At 42.2% G+C, this 21,968-nt stretch overlaps 2 protein-coding genes across 10 annotated transcripts in view; one reads left to right on the forward strand and one right to left on the reverse strand.

Moving 5' to 3' along the window:
• The window catches only part of lrp8 (low density lipoprotein receptor-related protein 8, apolipoprotein e receptor), a 173,653-nt gene that overhangs the window by 60,598 nt on the left and 91,087 nt on the right, over positions 1-21,968 (forward strand). For all 8 annotated transcript variants that reach the window (XR_011311161.1, XM_069704811.1, XM_069704815.1 and 5 more), the window contains exon 3: positions 18,454-18,576. Coding sequence is in view for 7 of the 8 variants with exons in the window: in XM_069704811.1 (XP_069560912.1) it covers positions 18,454-18,576 (123 nt within the window). In the remaining variant the exon portion in view is untranslated. The remainder of the gene's footprint in view (positions 1-18,453; positions 18,577-21,968) is intronic.
• Positions 1-21,968, reverse strand: part of dock7 (dedicator of cytokinesis 7) — a 304,975-nt gene that overhangs the window by 54,396 nt on the left and 228,611 nt on the right. The window lies entirely within an intron of this gene.

Genomic DNA, 21,968 nt, shown 5'->3' on the forward strand with positions numbered 1-21,968 from the left:
ATCCCTTCATTTCCACGTGACAAGCTTTAACTCCACGGTAATGCCACGGTCGCTGATTTTATTGTGACCAGCAATGAGAACCGACTGATATAAAACTGAGAAAGGGAATTACGCCATGTGAGAGATGCACAACTTTAAATATCTTATAACTTTGATATCGAATCTCTATGTTCCAAAATTCTGCAGTTAAAATACACTTAAATTCTGCTCACTCGCTCCTCCTTCACATCAGAAAGAAATGCATACAGCTTAGATCAGTTTACCAGCTAGCCAGGGTTTTGGGTGGTCAAATGGGTTCAGCCCCTTTAGTGCTTGGCACAAGCTGTGCAGAACACACACATACTCGCACGAACACACACAGAGGAATGAGAAAACATCATCGCCACCCAGGCATACCTTCCAAAAAATGCTAATGTGGCGTAGTTGACCTGTTTGTTCCGTCTACATTTTTGAAAGCATTCAGAACTTGGCCAGCATGTTGAAAGACGGTCCTGTATGAAGTTGAAGTACCGTTGTTATCGGACTACACCAGGACTTCAGGCCATCTTCCCCTTTCTGTAGCTGGCATCAAAAAGGAAAATTAGGAAAACACCACCTGAAATATGAAAGGCATCTCTTGTATATACATATACCCATGTGGCCATGCAACCCCTTCTTCTCTTTGTCTGCATTGCCCACACAGACACACCCGTCTGCCTTACCTGTAGGGACCTCTGGGATGAGGCTGATCAGGTCTAAACACCCCTCCGGCAGGGATGTCTTTGATGGCTGTTGCCCAGCCTAATTTGAAGCAGGGCTCATCGCAAGCTTCCCTGTGGGATACTGGATCAAAAAAAGAGCCAGTGGAAAGACAGCTGGGCCTGAAGGTGTGTGTGTGTGTGTGTGTGTGTGTGTGTGTGTGTGTGTGTGTGTGTGTGTGTGTGTGTGTGTGTGTGTGTGTGTGTGTGTGTGTGTGTGTGTGTGTGTGTGTGTGTGTGTGTGTGTTATTGTGGATGGCCAGTACATGTATGAATGTGAGTGGATGTGTGTGCTCACCTTGCCGTTCGTCTAAGAACTGCCAGTTACAAACGGTCAAAGAGGACAGAGGACGGGGAGTTACCGACGGTTCTAGCCAAGGAGTCCGCATTTCCATTTTGTTCGCTGGAAGCCGAGTGTGAAACTTTGATGAAGAGCAATTTGCATCTCTGGATGGCTATGAAGAGGTCGGCTTTGTTCGATGCCACCGAAAAGCCGTGCCTGCACACTGCTGGCTCCAAAACCTGCCCACCCCATCGCCAAACGACACCCACCCTCTGCCCTGCACCCTCCACCCTCCTGGCACCACTTTTCTGCTACTTCGGCCAGAAGGCTATTCTAGTATTGTGTTGTGTGGCCAAGAGCACCTGCTGGGAGTCCTTTCATCAAGCCTCCCTGTTTTTTTTTTGTTTTTTTTAAAGCGATCCAAGGACACCCCTGCAACCTCTCCACACACACACACACACACACACACACACACACACACACACACACACACACACACACACACACACACACACACACACACACACACACACACACACACACACACACACACACACACACACACACATAACTACAATCAGACAGATAACTGCAGATGCGGACACACAGATGTGCAGCAACATGACCCCAAACTAGTTTGTGACACGTTGAATACATGATCAGTCTTCCATGTCAGTATCCGTGGATGGGAGAAGTGAGCAAAAGGTTTAAGGTAGCCTTCCTTCGCTAGTTCAGAGGCACATAAAACATCCCACTTCAAATTTTACATAATCTCTGAAAAGCAAATGAAAGAAAGGTTCCCCACCGTCCCGTTTATTAAATCTGAACAAATAGTCCCCCGTGACTGTCTCCAAACAAGAAAAACTGTTAATGAAGGGGGATGGTGAGAGAGACAGTGGAACAGGAGAGAAGACAGGGTGATGTGTGTGTGTGTGTGTGTGTGTGTGTGTGTGCTTGTGGTAATGGGGCTGAGAGGCGAGTGTCTGGGTTGTATTTGTATTCCGGTGGCCCGGGGTATCCGTGGATACACCTAGGTGACTGGGAAGCATGCAGAAGGAGGAAGTGGGAGAGCGGTTATTTCTCCATCGTGCCCCTGATACCCACGATGATTAAAAAGAGCCACACAGTGTGAGGTAACTCCAGGTCATTCCTGTCCTAAACATGCTCATCTATGGCTGCGTCCTCACTCATCTGTTTTGTGTAAATGGTTATAAGTGTCTAACTTTAGACATAAATCTTTAAAAAAAAATTTTTTTATGAAGGATAAAAGGCCGACGCATCAAATGGACGCTACGCCCGTGTAATTTTATGCGTCTTCTTGTATATTCATTAAAAGTCTCAGGAACTACCCGCTGAGCGCGATGGATGTTTAACTCTAAAGCACACAGTTAAATTTGTACAATGATCAAAAATGTAATACTGATGCACAATTGGCTTTACATTTGTCGGACAGGTAAGAATCATGACATGTCAATAATTTTAGCTGAATACGGTAAGTTCACCAGCTAATGTTTGTTCATCATCGCAAACATCAGTTACTCTTTGTGTCTCATTTGCTAGAATTTGATTTTGACTGTTGTTTTTTGCTGCTTTATGCAGTAATTGAATACATATATGACACAGTGGACAAAAGAATAACTTAGCTTGAGTGCTGGTACCAAATTTGCTGAGTCGGTTTTGTGAGAGATTTGCTTGGCACCATTACAACTGGGGCGTCAGTGTTTGGGTCATGGTTTATAGTACGGCAGAGAAAACTATTTAAAAAAAAAATGTGAACACACAACTGTGGCTCATTATAGACCTTAATTCACAACAGTTAAGGCACTCCAAATGTAGACATACTGTCAATAAGATGAATAAATAACACACACACACACACACACACACACACACACACACACACACACACACACACACACACACACACACACACACACACACACACACACACACACACACAAACAAAAGAGTGCAACATATTGAAATTTAACTTCAATCAACCATTAAAGCCAACTGTGCTATTTGAGTTTCAGAACTGACATCAGTTCCACTTGGTGGCCGGTCGATTGACTCGTACAGCGTGAGCAGAGAAGTTGTACAATGTGTTTATTCGTGTGTAGCATGAGTGGCAGCCCAGCTTTGAAGGGAAATCCTAGCAGGGTCACACCTTAACCATCTTCATTTAAAATGTTGTGACAGTGAACAGTGACGATCACCATAATACGCCAACGTGATCTTTATCTTTGAAGTCCCCATACACTGTATAATGAGTCAAACAACCACAGACCCCTCCTGGCAGCCCCCCTTTTTTCAAAGTTGAGATGTCATGAGATTATACTAGACGGACAAGCTCATTTGGCCAGCTTACAAAGTATGATGATTCATAAGCTGCGACAAAAGCTGCTTCAAATGGTTCCCACCGCATCCCTTTCTGTGTCCTAATGGTCCCAAATCAAGCAGCTTTGAGGGCCAATGAAAAGAGCTTAGTCATTGTGTAATTTCTTTCATGCAGCCGACGACGACGGGACATGTAGGCCTTCAAGGGATTAGCTCGGGATTGCATGATTACTTTGAAAGTAATGTAAACCTGCATGAGATAATGGCAGACCTCTGAGGAGGAAGCGGTGGCATGTAGTGAGTCACCGCACTGACCGAGCTACCTTTGGCCCCCCGCTGTCGAGCCACGGTGGCCTTGTTATATATTCCTTAAAAGACGATAATAACAGTGATAAACAGACGTGGTTTACTGGTAAAGTTGTGAGTTAACATTCTTATTATTTACTTCCTGGTGGAGACGTACTGTACAAAGGCTCAAGTGGAGGTAGAGAAGGACGTGATGTTCACACTGATATAAAGACTAATAGTGAAACTGGAATAAAGGCTTTACTGTGTCTATACTTTCACAATTCATCTCACTTTGTGGAATGTTTCCAGTGTTAAACCCAGAACAGCAGCGACTGACTTTGTGTGTAACGTCTCCAGGAACAAAGGGAGGAGGGCAATAAAAACATTATTGCTTTAAAAGTAATAACAACAATTTGTTTTAAGTGAAACTACACTCAGATGGTGATCGTCAGTTGATGTGATTTGTTTTTTTTTAATCTCTTAAGGATGGTCAACAAGTGGTAAGCAGATCCCTGATAGTTTTCATGTCATTGTCATTTCGGGAGGTGCACAGAGACAAATTAATAAGCTCGTCTGTAGACACGCACAATGTTTATCTTGAAATATTCGAATTCACGTTTTTATCACACTGAGGTTTCTCCCAGAGGGAGTTTGCTATGGTCTGAACTCCAGCTGCAATCCTTTTCATCCAATAGGTGATTTTGTTGTTATTTATTTTTCTAATCAGTGATCACAACCAAACGCAGACAAAGGAAAACACCACTGGCTGTTTGCCAAAGGGGAAAAAAAGGGTGGGAGAAAGGGGAGGCGGGCGAGTGACGGAGGCAGAAGGGGAAGGGAGAGAAGAGAGAAGAGGGGCGGATAAGTAGCCTTGAAGGAATGAACGTGGCAGCAAAGACAAAAGACAGGAGGCTGTGTGGTGTTATTTTGCGTCCCTGAGAGCACAGCAGATGGGTCAGCGTGACACAAAAAAAAATAATCGCATTCGCTTCTGGGAGCTCTGAGCAATCCAGAGCAGCAGGTTGGGATTTTTTGTTTGTTTTTTTGGAACCTTGATACATATTCCCACCCCACACAAATAATGCAGAAGACACACCCTGCTCTATAAGTAAATGTACACTTTTGTGAGCCTCTTTGTTGCTGCCGAGCGGCAGCCATTTGTAATTGAAATGATTTCTTTTTTGCTTGTCAGCGGCAGGAGAAATTTGTCCCTCTCTTTTGTCTGGTTGGCTTTATTGGAATCCCCCACCGGTACCCCTCTTCCTCCCTCCTCCCCCTCTCCAACCCCAACCACTCCCTCTGGCGAGTGCTGATTTTTGATAATAAGCCCAGTAGTAATTTGTCATGTGGCCTGACCAGCAGCGCGCTGCATGTGTGCTGGTTTGGGGATTTGAATGGCGCTGGTGGAAGTGCAGGGCCAGGAGAGGGGGAATTACCAGGCTCACAGCGAGCGTCAATTCATACAGCCAGCGGGAATGTTGTTTTTTTGCTTTTCTTTTTGTTTTGGGAGAGAGCTGCTGAAACGTCGCCTGTTTCCGCTTGTCAGTCAGTCAGTCAGTCACTCACTCGCGAGAAGAGTAATTACAAAACAGAGTTTATGAATTTGTATTTTGCTACTTGAGTGTGGCTGCCACAGCAATTTGGCTTTAGAACATGTGATTGGCACTGATTTGTAATTGAAAATGTAAATGCTTTAGTCATCAAGGTTATTAATCATTTAGGAATTATGCCTTGATAAAAAGAGCTGATAAATGGATTAACCATTTTAAGAAGAATATTTAGCCTGTTTTTCAGCATGTCAGCGTGCGTTTATAAGTTTGACAAGCTGGATTCAGTATTTACATTTCTTCGAGCTGCTTTCTGAAAAAACATAGTCAGCGTAGGCATGCACACACAGACACACACATTATTGTGCTTTGTGTGTGCATGTGTGTGCATGTTGGTAGTCGCAAAAGGGCTGGACCAACTGAGGTTTCATATAGTACTGTATATCCCCTCCCCCATGCATCACCACAAAGGTTTTATGGCTCCAGTGGGACATTTGTACTGTGTGAGTAGGTGTCCCTGGTATGTGTGTGTGTGTGTGTGTGTGTGTGTGTGTGTGTGTGTGTGTGTGTGTGTGTGTGTGTGTGTGTGTGTGTGTGTGTGTGTGTGTGTGTGTGTGTGTGTGTGTGTGTGTGTGTGTGTACAAGGAGTATCCTGACCTCTGGAGGCAGCCTGGAAGCTGGCCTCATTTTACATTCTGTTCTTTAAAAGGGACTGTTCTTCTTGTTGTGTCGAGGTTTTATCGGGATGTTAGCCGAGACAATTTGAGCATGTTCACACCCTTTGAGGAAAAAAAACCCATAAACATCAAAAACAGAACTAAAGACAAAAGTAAAGAGGACATTTTGTTTTTCTTGTGTTTCAAGAACCACCCAATCATTTATGTGTGCGTACGACTCCTCCGGTCTCCAGTACAAACAAAAGATATTTGTAATTGCACAATATGCATATGACAAACCGATTCAACTCCTGTATGCAGCAGCTTCATGATTGCACCAGAGCTTTGACAGATCCCTGGTGAATGAAGAACCATATAGACTTTACATGTGAGGGGAGGAGCGGGCTAAAAGAATTGATGGCCGATATCATTAAAAACCGATGACCCTGTCTCGGAAAGTGTGCGTCTGATAGTCGGATGAGATGGGACCGTCGAGGTGGGACATGGGGGAGGGGATGAAGTGTGTGTGTGCGCATGAGTGCGAATACGTATGAGAGAAACGGGGCTGGGACCAGTGTCTGAGTGTTTAATAAATCAATACAGGTCAAGTCTGAGAGCCGGAAGTCACCCAGATGGCCTGTTGTTACGGGAGGTGTGTGTGTGTGTGTGTGTGTGTGTGTGTGTGTGTGTGTGTGTGTGTGTGTGTGTGTGTGTGTGTGTGTGTGTGTGTGTGTGTGTGTGTGTGTGTGTGTGTGTGTGTGTGTGTGTGTGTGTGTGCGTGTGTGTGCGTAGACAGCACAGGGGCAGTGAAGTTTCTCTGTGCGTATGTCACTTCTAATGAGTGGTGCTGAAGCAGAAAGATATGACCTCATAGAGTCTCCAGACATCTTAGAAAAGAATACCCCCCCCCCCACCCACACACACAGACACATATCCATGTAATGTATTCGCACACATTACGATGCCCCCACGCACACACGTGTCCCTTTTGCGCCCTGCATTCGTCTGACTCGATCTTTTAAAGGACTGATAGTGCTGCGTGATATAAAAACAAAAACAAGCCCGGCCCTGTTTGTTTCTCCTTCACCATGTGCTCCCACAATGGCCCTTTTGTGCTGCCACTTAATTAGCAGTCTGTGAAGCTAAAACAGTGCGAAGTACAAAAGCCGCAGCTCTCAGATCTCGCCGACGAGATATCCGCTCGCTGTCACAGCGACGAGTACCCGAACACACACGTTTGTTTGTCTCTCCGAGAGCAGGCTGAAAGTCGTCTAGGCTCATGATATCCGAAAAAGAAAGTTTGGGAGGGAGGAAGAAAGACGGAAAAGAAAGGAAGTCTTGCAAAGACAGAGAGAGGAATGATGGCTGTGTATTTGTATTCCATCTTATGAGGGATTTCGGACGTATGTGTCTACCTGTGTGTTGATGGTGGACTGAGAGCCTAACAGCTAAACCCCATGTGAGTTTTCTATGATGGAAATTATTTCCTTTGTTGGTCATCTGTTTGAGTCATCCAAAAAAAACAAAAAAAAACGGGATGTGCTGGGATTTGGGAGGTCTTGGCCTTTTGGCATGTGGCTGATGCAGCCAGTGTTGTTCTGGGAGTTAAATCCAGGGATCTGGAAACAACACAGAGCCACCATGACAATGGCATAACATTCCCAGAGTGATTCTTCTCTCCAGCCAGACGAATTAATGGAGGAAAAAAAAAACATGAACTGACCAGAGCATTGGTGATTGTCCAAACTGCATGTTTAACATAAGCATCACTGAGTGTCAGAGTACAGGAACATACATTTCAAGTGGTCTTGTGCAGATTTAGAATTATATATATATATATATATATATATGCTGTTCATACAATAATAAAACAATGGTTCTGCTTGTGTTAAGATACATGTGTATCACTACATTTAAAACTGAACCGTTGCTGTTTTAGACCGAAATAAAACAATAGAGTCCATACATGAAACCACTTAAGAAAGGAAACCTTAAACTAAAGGACCTTTTTCCAAATTTGACATTTTCCGGAAACGACAGGACAAACTGAGATTAAGCACTCATTTTAGAGCACTAATATTTGGTCAAGGTGTTCGGCAAACATGTTTGACTCTAAGGGCGTGCCTCTAGTTATTCTTGCCAGTGTGAGCAGAGACAGCTTGCTACGGGCCGAACAGGATGTTTGAAGTGCGCGAGTGTTTCCTGTGGTGACTCTTTGCACGTGTGCATTCATTTTGTGCAATTAGGTAATGCTGTTTTCACAATGTCTTAAGACCTAGTCGTGAAAATGGTATTATTATACTGCAGCGCAGCCTCTCTCGTCAGCTCCTCTTAATGTTAATCCCCATCACACCAAAGTGAGTCATATAAAGGCTCTGCATATTTCTCTGGAAGATTAGAACACAGAGCGAGTGGCGCAATCTGTATTTTAAATAAGTAAACAGCTGCAGATTTAGCAGAAGTAGAAACAGATACATGAGCACACAGATACTCACAGAAGAGAGATTAACCTCTGTGGAAGAGTTATGTAGCTGCACACTTCCACAAAGCGTCTTGCCCACCTTTGGCCATTTGCCAGATGTCTAAGGTGGAAGTTGGCTCATTTGAAACCATCAGTTTTAGCCTCTGAGGGGGAACAGACCTGCACGTATCTGTTGCAGCACCCAGAATATCCCAGCAGGTAGACATCCCATTCACAGCACATGACATCAGCCTGGGACCGTTTCCATGAACTAACCCACCAGCTGAAGACATTCCGGTGGAGTTCACAATATTTCTCCAGTTCGAATACGATGGGTCAGCGATATGGCCCTAAAATAATCTCACGATATACCTGGGTATTTTATTCTTGAAGATATGACAAAATGCCGAAAAATATTTCAATAGTAACTTTAATAACATACAATTTGAACAAACTAAGTGTAATAGATATAGATTTCAGCACAGACATAAAAGTGTGCCTTCAAATATTCAGTAAAAGCTCAACAAAAATGATCTTTCAGTTTTAAAATTTGTATACAACAATAACTCAAAGTGAGATCCAGATAGTGTTTGCAGGGGAGGATTCGGTGATGCAGCGTTGCAGGGGAGCTGCTGCTCTGTCAGGACGACTACCGTGATCAGCAGCAGAGCTTCTGATCGTGTCCTCCTCCCTGTCGGCAGATTCAACGATGTTTCGGACTGATTTCCAGAAAGTTTAGCGTTGAGGGTTGATGACGGTTACACTGCTCACCAGTGTGACATCATTACGCCAACAGGCCGGATTATTGCCTTTATTAGGGTATGCATTTTTTCTATCGTATAAAAAAAAAAAATGATACCGGTGTTATCGTGAACGATATGATATGACACACCACTGGCGAAATACTCTTATTTAGAGTAAAGCAGTCTTCCGGGTTCATGACGGTCTGGCAGAACGTCACACCAAATCCACCAAGTTACTGTTTTTTAAAAAAAGTAGATCTATCGCAGTTCTTACATAATTTTTTTGCTCTATTTTTAGCCTGTTTAAAAATGCCTTCCACATCTACTTCTTCTCAGTATGCAGTATGTCGATAGAGATTCCCAAACTTTGCTGCCGTCTGTTTCATCTTTGCCACGCTGAGCTTCAGAGTCCTCTTTTAACACATGATGCAACTGTCACCCAGGAGCTCTCACTCCTGCTCACCTCTGGTACACCGCATTCATTATTTACTTGTTTTTGTCTCGAAAAACTGGATCCTACAGTCCTGGCTCTCCTGTGTCCAGGGAGGGAGATCATAGAATGGGAACATGCTCCTTTGAACTGGTAGGTGGTATTTGATGTGCTGTGAGGAGCATAATATTCAGTGTTTTTGATCTGGCCAGCTGTCTGGATTTCTGGTCCGTGAGTTCTCCTCGTGCCTTTGTAGTGCGCATCAGAGTTTCGCAGCCATTTACACACACACACATATAGATGCATGCAAGTTTTCTTATATTGTACGCCTCCATTTTATACTCATATTAATGTTACACTTACAGTATTTGCATTCCCCTCTGATCCCAGTGAATGCAGCGTTTCCCCTGCAATTATCTTGGGAGAAAATTTTTTAAATACAAACTTACTCATAGAACTGCAGTTACGTCCAGTAAACAACTATTTATTTACTTAGTTCCTGTGCACCCGTTTCATTTCAGAGTTGCACCCATCCCGCCCTGCAAAGGCTTCCTACCCAGGGCACACACCGGAATGCTTAATACCAATTCTAAACATGGTTTAAAGCTACAGTTAGGAGAGTTTAGATTAGAAGACTTTGGGAAACTTTTTACTTGGCAATTATAAAAGTTTGCCATTTTGAGTTGACCTTTTTCTTCTAATCAGTCAGTGGGTGGATCATCTGTTGTCTATTTCTTTGTTCCTTTACTTCAGTGGATTACACACTGCCTGTTGTAGTTGGTATTTGAAGGAATAAGTGACTCGAATCAAAACGTCATTAAATTCAAACTTATCACAGGGAAAACAAAATGCTTCTTTCAATGCCTCCCTGGTGTCCATTATTCATGTTTTTCAGCCCTGCTGTGCTTTTGTTGTATTCTGGTCCTTTCCCCACAATATCTCTCTGTCTCCAACTGATCATTGGGAAACACGGCACATCTTTAATCTCCTCAAAAGACCGATATTACAGTCGTCTGCTTTACTCTTTCGCTGTGTCTGTTTTTCTCGCTCACACACATGGATATCTGCGAGTATTCCCCGTTTGTGGTTCAACCTCCGCTCGCTGATTAACGGCCTCTTTTCCTCCGCTGACACGCTCCGTTCTTTACCTCTTTAACCGATCACAACAATGTAGAAGCCCATCTATTTCCTCTCCTCTTCCTCCCACCCTCACTCACTCTCCTGCTCTCCATTTGTCTTTACTTTTGGTCTCATTTTTTTCTCTCCCTTCGCCGCTTTGACTTGCTCTTTCCTGGGTGCTCCTTAGACTTGTTTACAGCCAAAGATATACTGTACCATTTTTTTTTTCTACTTTGTTTGTGTACTGTTTGTTTTGAATGTAGGGTGTTTCAAGAAAGATGTGTTTTGCAGGGCACACAGTTACTGCTTCTAGATTAATTCTGGGGCAGCCCCATGTCCCTTCAAAAGAAAACACAAATTCTCCGCCTTTTTTTTTTTTTTCTCCCAAAGAAATAAAGACGGGGAAAAAAATGTAGTACGTCTTTTAACATTTCATGAGAGTCTCGTGTAATTCTCAGAATAATGTGGGGAGTAAATACAATGAGCAGGAAGTTCACTCCAACCGAAAACACTGAGGCAGAGCAAAGTTAATTTTCCGAATCATTAGTTTGCACAGACGGTCTTTGTCCAGCGTTCACCTGGCTTTTCGTCTTTATTCATCAGTGATGACTGCTGAAACACTTTCAAACACTCCGTGGGGATGTTTTTACTTTCTGTCACCTGAATTTTGTTGGTTTATATTCAATTGGGTTTTTCTGCTACATGCTAATTAGTTCAACACACTTTGATTTGATTATCTGTAAAGGAATATCTGAGCAGGGTGACATGGTTCCCATAGTATTTACTCTGGCTTTTCTCCAGATGAACTGACTGGATCAGTTTGGACTTTTTCTCCATTTTGCTTCTTGGTCGTGTGGTAAATTCTGACTTGGTTATTTTAAATCACATTTCTCTGTAGAGGGACACCAAAGTATTTCATTTTTTTCCAGATAGTCGAGCACCAACGTTCAGGTGAATCTAGGTTCCAGATAAAAGTAGAATTTAGAGGCAGCATACATATTGACAAAGACATTAAACAGATAAACGTTGTGTGACTTCACTTCATATAAATGTGACACAACAGATAGATTACCTGCATGAACTTCCTCTTATGTAATGGAAATGTTTACTGGTAGTGATTCTCTGTATGAGCCGCGACCTGCACACATGATACGGTTCAGAGGCACACTCCACAAAAAATGTCTTAACTGTCAGAACAGACATCTGCATCCATTTGTTATCGGTGACCAATAACCACAGACTATAACCCCCCCCCCACCCCCCACCCCCCAGCAGTTAAATTGTTTTAATACAGCCAAATAAAAAGTCCCTTTCAATCTTAATTAACCTTTAGACTGTCAAAATATAAAGCGAGCAGAGAAACCAAGATGTTCTGAAATCCAGCTGAAGACTCATCGGTCTCGTATATGCGAGTAATAAACATAAACAGCCCTCTTTTGCCGGATAGAGCTAGTCGATTGAGGATGCTCCCTTTGTTCGCTTGTGCTTGGAAGCAGATTAAAAGATGTCACTGCCTCTCATCGAAGGATGGTAAATAATCTCACTACAACAGCGGTTGTCTGTTTTGAGTCATTGTTATTGGAGCAAATCAACATTTCGGCGACTGGAGGCAGCAGATCCCAATTAGAGGTGACAACGTGTTCCCCTATCTATTATTGTGCTGTTGGATGCTTCATTTCCATTTCACTGTGTGTGTCTGTCTGTCTGTCTGTGTGTGTGTGTGTGTGTGTGTGTGTGTGTGTGTGTGTGTGTGTGTGTGTGTGTGTGTGTGTGTGTGTGTGTGTGTGTGTGTGTGTGTGTGTGTGTGTGTGTGTGTGTGTGCGTGCGCGTGTGTGCGTGTGTGTAATGGAGTGGGTAAATTGAATGACCTCAAGGCAGGAGCTGACCTTTACCTGCTCTCATGTCGAAACACAGCGTCTCAAATCGTATCGTCAGGAGTGTGTGGAGGAGAATCTTAACAAGTGTCCAGCGTTTTGTGTGGATGGGGTGCAGACAGTACGAACATCCGTAGGTCAACGTGGTCTCACATTGATCATGGGGGCCTCCAGACTGTGACATTAGTAGAATGTCAGCAGAAAACCAACGCAGCGTTGTCTGTAGCAAAGATGGACAGCAGTATCATCTATTTAAATCTGTCCTGTGTTTTGTCCAAATGGTCACATGTAGGCGGTGCCATGCATGGGTAAAATAGCCTTTGTCTTCATGGCTTGGCTTTGCATGAGCCCATAAGTGTATAATATATACATGTATGTAGCGGACTGATCGTCCAAATGTTAAAGTTTAAAGTGTAGTTTATTATCTCACTCTCAAGGACTCAAAAGCTATTCAAGATATTCTCACTTGGTCAAATGAAGACATGACAATGTACAGAATTTTGCACTAATATTGAAGATGGTGACGTAATATCATATAATAACAGAGGGTGTCTAAGCACTATGATGTTTGTTTGGTCCCCACACCAATGTGGAGCAATTAAGTGATAAAAACACACTGAAAGGATGAAATGAAATCCTATTCTGTGGGACTTTATGGTGTGTTTCGTCTGCTTTGTGTACACATCATTTGTTTATTTTAATGTATAACACCAACCTGCTCAGGGACCGCAGCTGAATATGAGAACTTTTGGCTCAATCAGATACATTTACATAACATGTATATTAAATAACATCTCTTGTCTTCCATAAATGAACGAATAAAGCGATATACATTACAGTGAATTTGCATCCTCCAGTGACTAAAGTCTATCAACAAAACAAAACTCCACAAAAGTAAATGTCATTACACATATGTTGCTCAACAAACAGTAATTTAATCTGTGAAACATCAGGCTAAGAAATCCCTCGTTGATGTGCAAGTGAATGATGGATAAAATGAAAATGTTATGGTGTAATTTAAAAAAAAAAATGCACACATTTAGTGATGAGTCAAGACTGAGGATAAAATCAGCCTGTGAGCAAGCTCAAGTTGCTCTGGACTGTCTCTGTTATTCCCCATAAATATTCATCGGGTTTTCAGTGCGGGGACAGAGGAAAAAAATGTTCTGTTTCAACTCTCGGCGGAGGGGTGGTCGGTAGGTATGGGTGTGTGTATTTGTGTAATGCATTTATATACGTTTTTTTTTTCTTCTCTCCTCCACATTCACTCTCACACCACATACGGTAGGTTTAGGCTGTTCCATATGGATGACCGTCGTATATGACAGGACTCAGTGCATCACAATGTAAATGTAAGCAGCTGTTTGTGTGTGCATCAGAAATTCTTGAGAGGCATGGAAAGATGTGTGCAAATTTTTTGCATATTAGTTGCAACGCGAGTGTGTGATTTTGCAGTTAATGATCTCTTCATACATTCGTCCACAATTTAGAGAAGATCTGGTGTGAAATAAGTGAAATGTTCATATTTTTGTTCTTCTCTCTCAATTCTGGAGTGTTCAGGGTGTGGATTACTTTTATGATTCGTGGTGTCAGTTTTTGAGCCTGTTGCCGCTGAAAAATGTGTTTACAAGGTAGCTTTCTTTCCAAACTGTTGCATTGTATATCCATCTGTGGGATTCAGTGTGACTATTATTGGATTTCAAGGTGGATGATAATGACTATCTACAATGTACTTTATTTAAATACTAAAGTAAAGTGTTCTGAGCATATGAATTATGTAATTTTCTTTTGTCTTTGTTGTCTTTTTTTTTTTTTTTTTTTTTTTTACCTCCAGATGATAAAAAATGTCCACTTATCGGTTCCCCGGTATCACGGCAAAGTGTGTAATACACCCATCAGTGCAGTAAAGGATACTGTGTCAGTGTCACGTTTTGCCTCGCCTAAGTGTGAAAAGTACACACACGTGACCTTCGAAGAAGGAGGTTGTGACAAAGTACAAGGAGTGATGAAGTTTGCGTGGGTGGGAGGTCAGGGGTGGTTGGATGTAACAAACACAAGACTTTCACCAGGGAGTCCCCGAGAAAGCCAAAGTCAATGTGGGATTCTTTTAAGTAGCACAAGTAAGTTGCGCACATAACCTGACGTATTTAACTTGCACAATGCGTTAAGTCAATTACGTGACGTACATAAGGCTACATATGTGAAGTTACTTATTGTAACACAAACCACGATCTTTTACAAAAACGGGTTCTTTGGCACCTTTCCCGCCGCGAGGCAAAATATTACTCTGACACCCTCTAGTGGACTGATGGGTGTATTACACGCTTTCCTGTCCTGCAGCTGCAGTGGCAAATGTTTGTTCCTATTGTTTTGTTTTTTACCTGCGTCCACTGCAACTTTTAAATATGTGTGTGGGTACCCATCATCTGCTCTAAGGTTAATTAAACGCATATTTTATTTGCACGCAGACGAGAAGCTATTCAATGCATCCTGCTCCCAGAATAAAAAGGTTCCAAGGTGAATTGTATTATTTCCCTTTTTGTCCTTTAGATAAGAGGTAATATGAGTTAAGGAAAGGCTTGCGGGGAATTGATAGAGTTTACTCGCCTCTGCATTTTAATTAATCCTTGTGAGTGTGATATACTGTTAGCCCGTCTGTTGCCTGCACCATTTTGCATCACCTTCTGAATTATTCAAGCTGGTTTTGGATAGAATTAGGATGACCCCCAGCAGGAGATATGATATGAATGTGAAAAAAAAAAAAAAATCCTCGTGTGTATATCTGACATCAGTTTTGTTGTGATCTACAGAGGTATTGTGAATTTTACCACCTGGTACATATTCTATGTGTGCTACAGCTGTCTCTGTTATCAGGCAGTAGGCAGAGATGGAGGAAAAGATGGAAAAACAGGGAGGCTGGACAGGAAGAGATGGGATTTATGCTAACACACTGGTCGGGAGGAAAGGGATTTATGTGATCCTTCGTGAAGACTGATGCTATTACACGAGACCCCACCTTGACAGCCTCGTTCCCCCTTGTCTTGCATTTCCGTACCCTTATTCTCGCCTCTCTCCTCTTTCTATTTACCTTTGTCTCAGGCTCTGACTCGTCTGTAATGCCTAGGGACACGCTTTTCATTTATTCTAGGCCTACACCATCTTCACTTCTACCTCTCCTATGTCTTTAAAGCTCCCTTTTTCTTTTCTCCCTGCTTAGAATCGATACTCTGTGCTGGTGAGTGTGTGAATATGCGGTTATCTCTCTCTTTTCCTCTATCTGCCATATTATCCTCCATGTGGGTAAATTTAGATATACGTACAGAAATCATCGGGCCCCACCGCTGAGATGCTGTCAGTTTTCCCAGCATGTGCTTCAATATTATGGCTCCCAGTTGTGCCATCAGTCATTACCGTGTCTATTAACACACACCATAGGACATCCAAGGCTACACACATAAATAACAAGCTAATAAACCAGATAGCTGTTCCCTTGCTAACTTTATAGAATACAATGAATACAATGAAGGGTGCGATTTTTTTGTTAAAAAAAAAAACCAACATATGATAGATAGTTATTCAATTTCATATTGGTTACTGGTTACCAGTAGCCGCCCGCATCCGTTTCAAAACATTGGTACTTGCGTACCGCGCTGCGAACAGATCGGGTCCAGTGTACATCCAGGACATGGTCCAACCTTACATCCCAGCCCACTCCCTCCGCTGTGCTTCCACCGATCGGCTTGTTGCTCCCTCGCTGCGAGCTAAACACTCTACAAAATCACTTCTGTTTGCTGTCTTGGCTCCTAAATGGTGGAATGAGCTCCCCACCGACATCAGGACAGCAGAAACTCTGTACGTCTTCCGCCGCAAACTAAAAACACACCTCTTCAGACTTCACCTTGAACAGCAGAACTTTAGTAGCGCTTAAAATGGCACTTACTGATAGCACTTTGTAGTTTGGCTTTCTTGAAGAAATTGTATTTTCTTGATTCTTGTTGTTCTGGGTTTTGTACCCTCATGGTTGAAATGCACTTATCGTAAGTCTCTTTGGATAAAAGCGTCAGCTAAATGAAATGCAATGTAATGTAATATTGAAAACCACATACAAAGATGAGAAAATTTCTGTCATTCTTCTGTCTATTTGCTAAATATGAAGATGTAGCCAAGAAACAGCTTGCTTAGTCACTGCTTCCAGCCAAGACACACAGTCCCTCACAACCCCCCATAAAACCCCAACTTTTCTTTTTACTCATTAGTTTTTGTACAGATTAAACAAACAAGATGTAATGGTTTAAATTACATCTAATCACCTGCCAATTTTTTTTTCAAATTTTTTTTTTGGAAGTGTCTGCCTTTTTCAAAACAGTTTCCAAAAATGACTTCTTCGATGTTCTGTCTGATGAACCATCTGTCACGTCCGGTTCTTTGTCTTGACTTTAGACCAAACCAGATTGGCTGTTTCCATCTCTTTTCAGTTTTATTTGCCTTTTCCTGGCTGCATCGCCACATTTAGCATCCAGACATGGATCCGGTGTTGATCTTCTCCTCTAACTCCAGTCAGCTGCTTTGGAGAGTCCGGTGTGCTTCATTTCCTGTTCATCCATACAGTATCATCGTCCAGCTTATATTTTCAGCTGAACTAAAGGTTGGTGTGGTACGAGGCTCACGTGAAAGAAAATAGAACAGTAGCACTCACTCTCTCTGCATGTCAGAGGAAAATTACTCTGACACAAACACCACTACCACACACACACAGTTTCTTACCATTTGTCAACCCCCCACCCCCCATATATTTCATCATGGCGAGGCAAGGCATCGCTAACATGCCAAGCGAGTGCTTTCTCTTGTTCAGGGACTTTCGCTGTCAAGGAGAGGGATTTTTTTTTTTTTTTGCCTCTCCCCGTGACAGACCCAAGTGCTTCAATTTTCCCCTTGCTTGGAGAAAGTGACTGCACAAAACCTTTTGGAGTCCATAAGCTATCAGGAAACTGCTACGATGAGCCGGAGTCAGTTCTACAAAGACGGGGTTCGAAAGTGGATCAAGGGGAGGTTCAAATGGAGGAAAACCTCTGAGCCAGTTCCGGGCAGGCAGTCGAAGTGTGCTAGTACATGTGATGTGCTTTATTCAGCACAACATACTGTACGTGTCTGTCCAACAAACCCTTACGTTAAAAACTAGCATCTACAAGCACTAGCTTCGGAGAGCATCCAAATTGGTTCTTGCAGCGGTGCCCATCGTAAATGATATGTTTCTGAGCCCTAACCAAATTCCCGCAAACTTGCATTGTTAATGAGTTCATCAGTAAATTTACCAATTTGTAATATTAAAATTATTATTAGCACGATACTTGAGCCTTTACGTCCACGTTGAATCTGTCAAGTGAAAAAAATGGTTTAATACACTCAACTGCATTCCCACACACAGGTGGGAAAAAGCTGTTGTACAAGATCTCACTGGACTTACAGCTCTGATCCACTAAGTCAGCCTCCACAAAGAGTCCTGCTAATCAAAAGCCCCTCGTCCCCTCGCGTCTTCTCTTACCAGCTGCACTTAAACACACCGCCGAGACTCCAGCCTGTGACCAGCTGCTTCAACACATAACCTCCTGAAGGTGAAATTAAAACCGAACGGGGAAATTGGTTTGAAGTTGGTGCTCAGGAATTACTCAGGACTTAAGTTAAATTTTTAATTGCCTGGCTTTGTTGAGTCGTTAAGTGGATTATAAAACTTTTGACATGTTTCTTTATCACTGAGTGTACATACATTTCCCAGAGGTCCCTTGTTGGTCAGTGTGTGCAGTTTCTGTAGCTTTTGGTTTTTTTTGCGTCTAATTAGACAATTAGAAATATTCTCATTAAACATCAAATGTAAAGTCTAATAGAGATTGACTTTCTGCAGAGTGTAACAGCAGACACGATGCTGCTTGGCCTTTCTTGGAGACGTATGGTAACGTTCAATGTCTCTTCTCTCTTCACAGCAAAGAAGACGTGTGCGACCACGGACTTTGCCTGTAAGAATGGACAGTGTGTCCCCTCTAGGTGGCGCTGCGATGGGGAACCGGAGTGCGCAGACGGTTCAGATGAGGCTGATGCAATTTGCAGTAAGTCGCAGCACAGACACGCTGACTGTCAGACAGACAAACACAAGCAGGCATGTAGACAGTCGGTGCCACGAAAGCAAACCTCCAAACAGGGCAACAGCCACGAGGTCACGAACACACAGCCAGGTAGCTCAACGCATGTTTTACGCACACATTTGACTTGTGTTAACAGCGATGTGTTGGTATGGGAGCATGCATGTACAGTATGTGTGTTTTAATGTAAGGAAAGTCACTGAATTACGGGAATTTTCTGTGACCTAGACACCAGCATGATGTCATTGTTTTTGTCTCTTTCACAGTCATGTATTCGTGTATAAAGTGGTTGACCTCCACACACATACACATACACACGTACCTTTCCTTCGGCATAAAGTGGTACCAAGGTCGCTCATTCTCGGTGCGTCACATTTTGCTGTGCTCCAACTGCTGTGCAAACCCTTTATTTCTTCCACGTTGCCTCAGAAAATTGCTTTTCGTTCCTTTGTGTTGTTGGCTGCGCCGTCCGAGGCTGGACTTCCATACATGGCTTGATCAAGACCACAGAGTGCGGAAGAGGGGACAAGATGTCTGCTTCTTTCACTTTATGTCCGCAGACCACTTTTGAAAAGTGAAAAGTGAGATTTGGACATAATCACTTAACCTTGAATTCATTATTTTCTCATCAAGCAGCTCATGACAGGAAAAATATTTTCTGTAAATTACACGTTCAGTTGTTCAGTTACGCAGCGCATACTAAAAGCATTTTGTGCAAGTTCTCATATTAACTCTTAAGCCCTGATAGAAAGTGAAATGCCAGTTTATAGTTATGGTGCCTTGCAGCCAATATAGCTAAAAATTACAGTGACCAGTTTATGAGTGTCTCTTAGATACCTCTCAGTGGAAAGACTACAAACATTGGTTTACTACCCCTTAAAAGTGCAATATGTAAGATTTAAGTCATGTCTTAACAGTACTTTGTATGTAGCAATACTGGGTACTGAGTTTCTCCAGTTTTTGTCTAATTTTACATATCCTTGCCCTGCCAATAGTTAGGAGTTGGCTTTTTTTTTTATTATTATTTTTTTTTATAACTTATATTTTAAAATCAGATTGTAAACACCCACCATTGAATTTACAAAGAAGAGACCTGTTTGACGTGCAGGATGCTATTAAGAATTGGTGCGAAATTTGGCTGGCTGCTTAGCATGCTAAGTTCAGTAGATATCTTTGCAATGTAGATGTCCCTGACATGATGTCAAAACCGTTATTTCCTTGGACTCCGTTGATAACCTTAATTCATTTTTGAATGTTTTAAACTAAAGAACAGATTCACAGGTTGAGAACTTGTTGACAAACCAGTGTGATCAGTGCATGGTGGGGCAGGGAGGTTATATACAGTCTGTTTGTGTGTCTGAATGGTGTAAATAGAAGCTTACAGACGGAGAAGACTGAAGAAACTTTGTGTGGGTGTGTTCAGCGGTGTTAAAGGACCGACACTAGAAGTTTTAAATGCCTTTAAATTTTGAACCAGAGGTTATCAACTGGCTTTTGGAAGCGATTGGTAGAGGTGAAATTACTTCTCGGACACAAGGCTTTTACAAAGCTACATAATAGCTTTGTAAGTCATGAACTTTAGAATTTGTTTTCTTTTATAGGCTCAGGTTCGTGGTAAGGAACGGTTTATAGGAGGTACGAGAAAGGCTCAAGAGTGGCGCCTTTGAGTCTTCAGTGGCTTTCAGTATGTTAGTCAATAACTGGGCGAGAAAGGGATTGTTTGACATGTAAAGTGTAGGTATGGTTCATATATGGGTTTGGGAGAGAAGAGGAAAAGATGTTTGGATGATGGTGGCTTTCAGTTTGGGTGAGATATTAGATGATTTTATCAGAGCCCATACCTTGAATATCGTTAAAGGTGATCTGTATCCAAGTTACCAGAATGAACCTTTCCAGTCATTTTACCTTTTCTTTTTTTGTATCTACTATCATGCTTCCACTGTCTTTATAAAATCAGCACTTGAAGTCCAGAAACTCTGTGAAGCCAGTGTTCAAACTGACAGCAGCACAGCAGCGTCCTCAATCAGATCTCCGTTATCACATCCCGGCTGCGATGGGAAGAAACAGGGTTGCCTAGCAAAAAAAATTTTTTTTTTAAATGACAAGTGTAAAAGAGTGAAACATAAACCAGCAGTTTGTAGCACAGGCACAATTGTGCTGATTCTGTCTTTAAACTTAAAAGCATTGAAGCAGAGGGCAAATTATTGAGTCGTTAAATCCTGCCTCGAAGCAGTAAAAATACTGTACTGTAACTGTACAGCAAATCTTATAAGCTTCCAACCTGTTCTTTATTCATCTTTTAAGTGTCCCAACAGCAGAAGACAGTGGTTGCTGCAGTTGGTTTGAACAGGGTACATCACACTGCCCAGGTTGGTGGAGTTTGGATATCCCTCACTAAGCAGGGTTGTATCATACGTTGGAAACATCATGAGCAAGTTGCTCAACACCGAACTAAAGCCGAGGGAGAAAGTCCAGACTTAACACAGAATTCACTGGCATTTCACAGATGATTTACATATTAATCTTTATGTAGCCAGTGTTTCCTCCAAGGATACAGTAAGTCACAGAAGTACCAGAAGTCAGTGTTTCAACTTCTGTCTTATCACAAAACTTTCCATATAGGCCTCCTCGTTTTGCAATTTTTATAAAGATGATTTTCAAAGAGGTGATCAAAGGGCCCTTTGAAGTAATACATCTGATTGGGATGGGCCAAGAACGTGTGTGTGTGTGTGTGTGTGTGTGTGTGTGTGTGTGTGTGTGTGTGTGCGCGCACATGCCTATAAATGGTCTAAGTATTTGTATAGCGCCACAGTCAATGCTCGTATTTAGTATTCAGGACAAAGTGAATCTGTAAGTCATTTCATCAGATTAGTGAACTTGTGGTTAAGTCTCATTACATTGAATCAAGGTCAGACACTGTGAGAGCTTCTTTCACTTTTTCAGCCACATTGATCCTCAGCTGTGTGCACTCTCATGCTTGTGTGCATGCAGCAGCATGTGTGCGCGCTTTTCTATCAGCATGCTTTCGTGCAAGCATCAGCCTGCGTGCCTCAGGTCGAACTGAAAACTTAAAAGTATCTTTAGAGTTGCAAAGTGAAACAAAAATATTCTGTTAAGATACAGTATGTGAAGTTTCATTTTTTATACTAAGAAACTTTTTGGGGGAAATTAAGAAAAGTGTGCTTTTAACTGATTTAGTGAATAAAATTCCTAATAAATTAAAGAACAATAAATAGATAGATAAACAAAAAAAGGAATACATTTAAAAAAAAAAAAAAAAGATTTACTGACTTTTTTTGATCACTTTTTGGAGCACTTTTTCTGAACTGACATGCATGCCTCAAGTTACTTCTCACTGT

The sequence above is a fragment of the Brachyistius frenatus genome, unplaced genomic scaffold, assembly GCF_029030835.1.
Source record: "Brachyistius frenatus isolate BFR_SWC_R1_liver_20210118 unplaced genomic scaffold, ASM2903083v1 Contig_52, whole genome shotgun sequence".
Taxonomy (NCBI): Eukaryota; Metazoa; Chordata; class Actinopteri; family Embiotocidae; genus Brachyistius; species Brachyistius frenatus.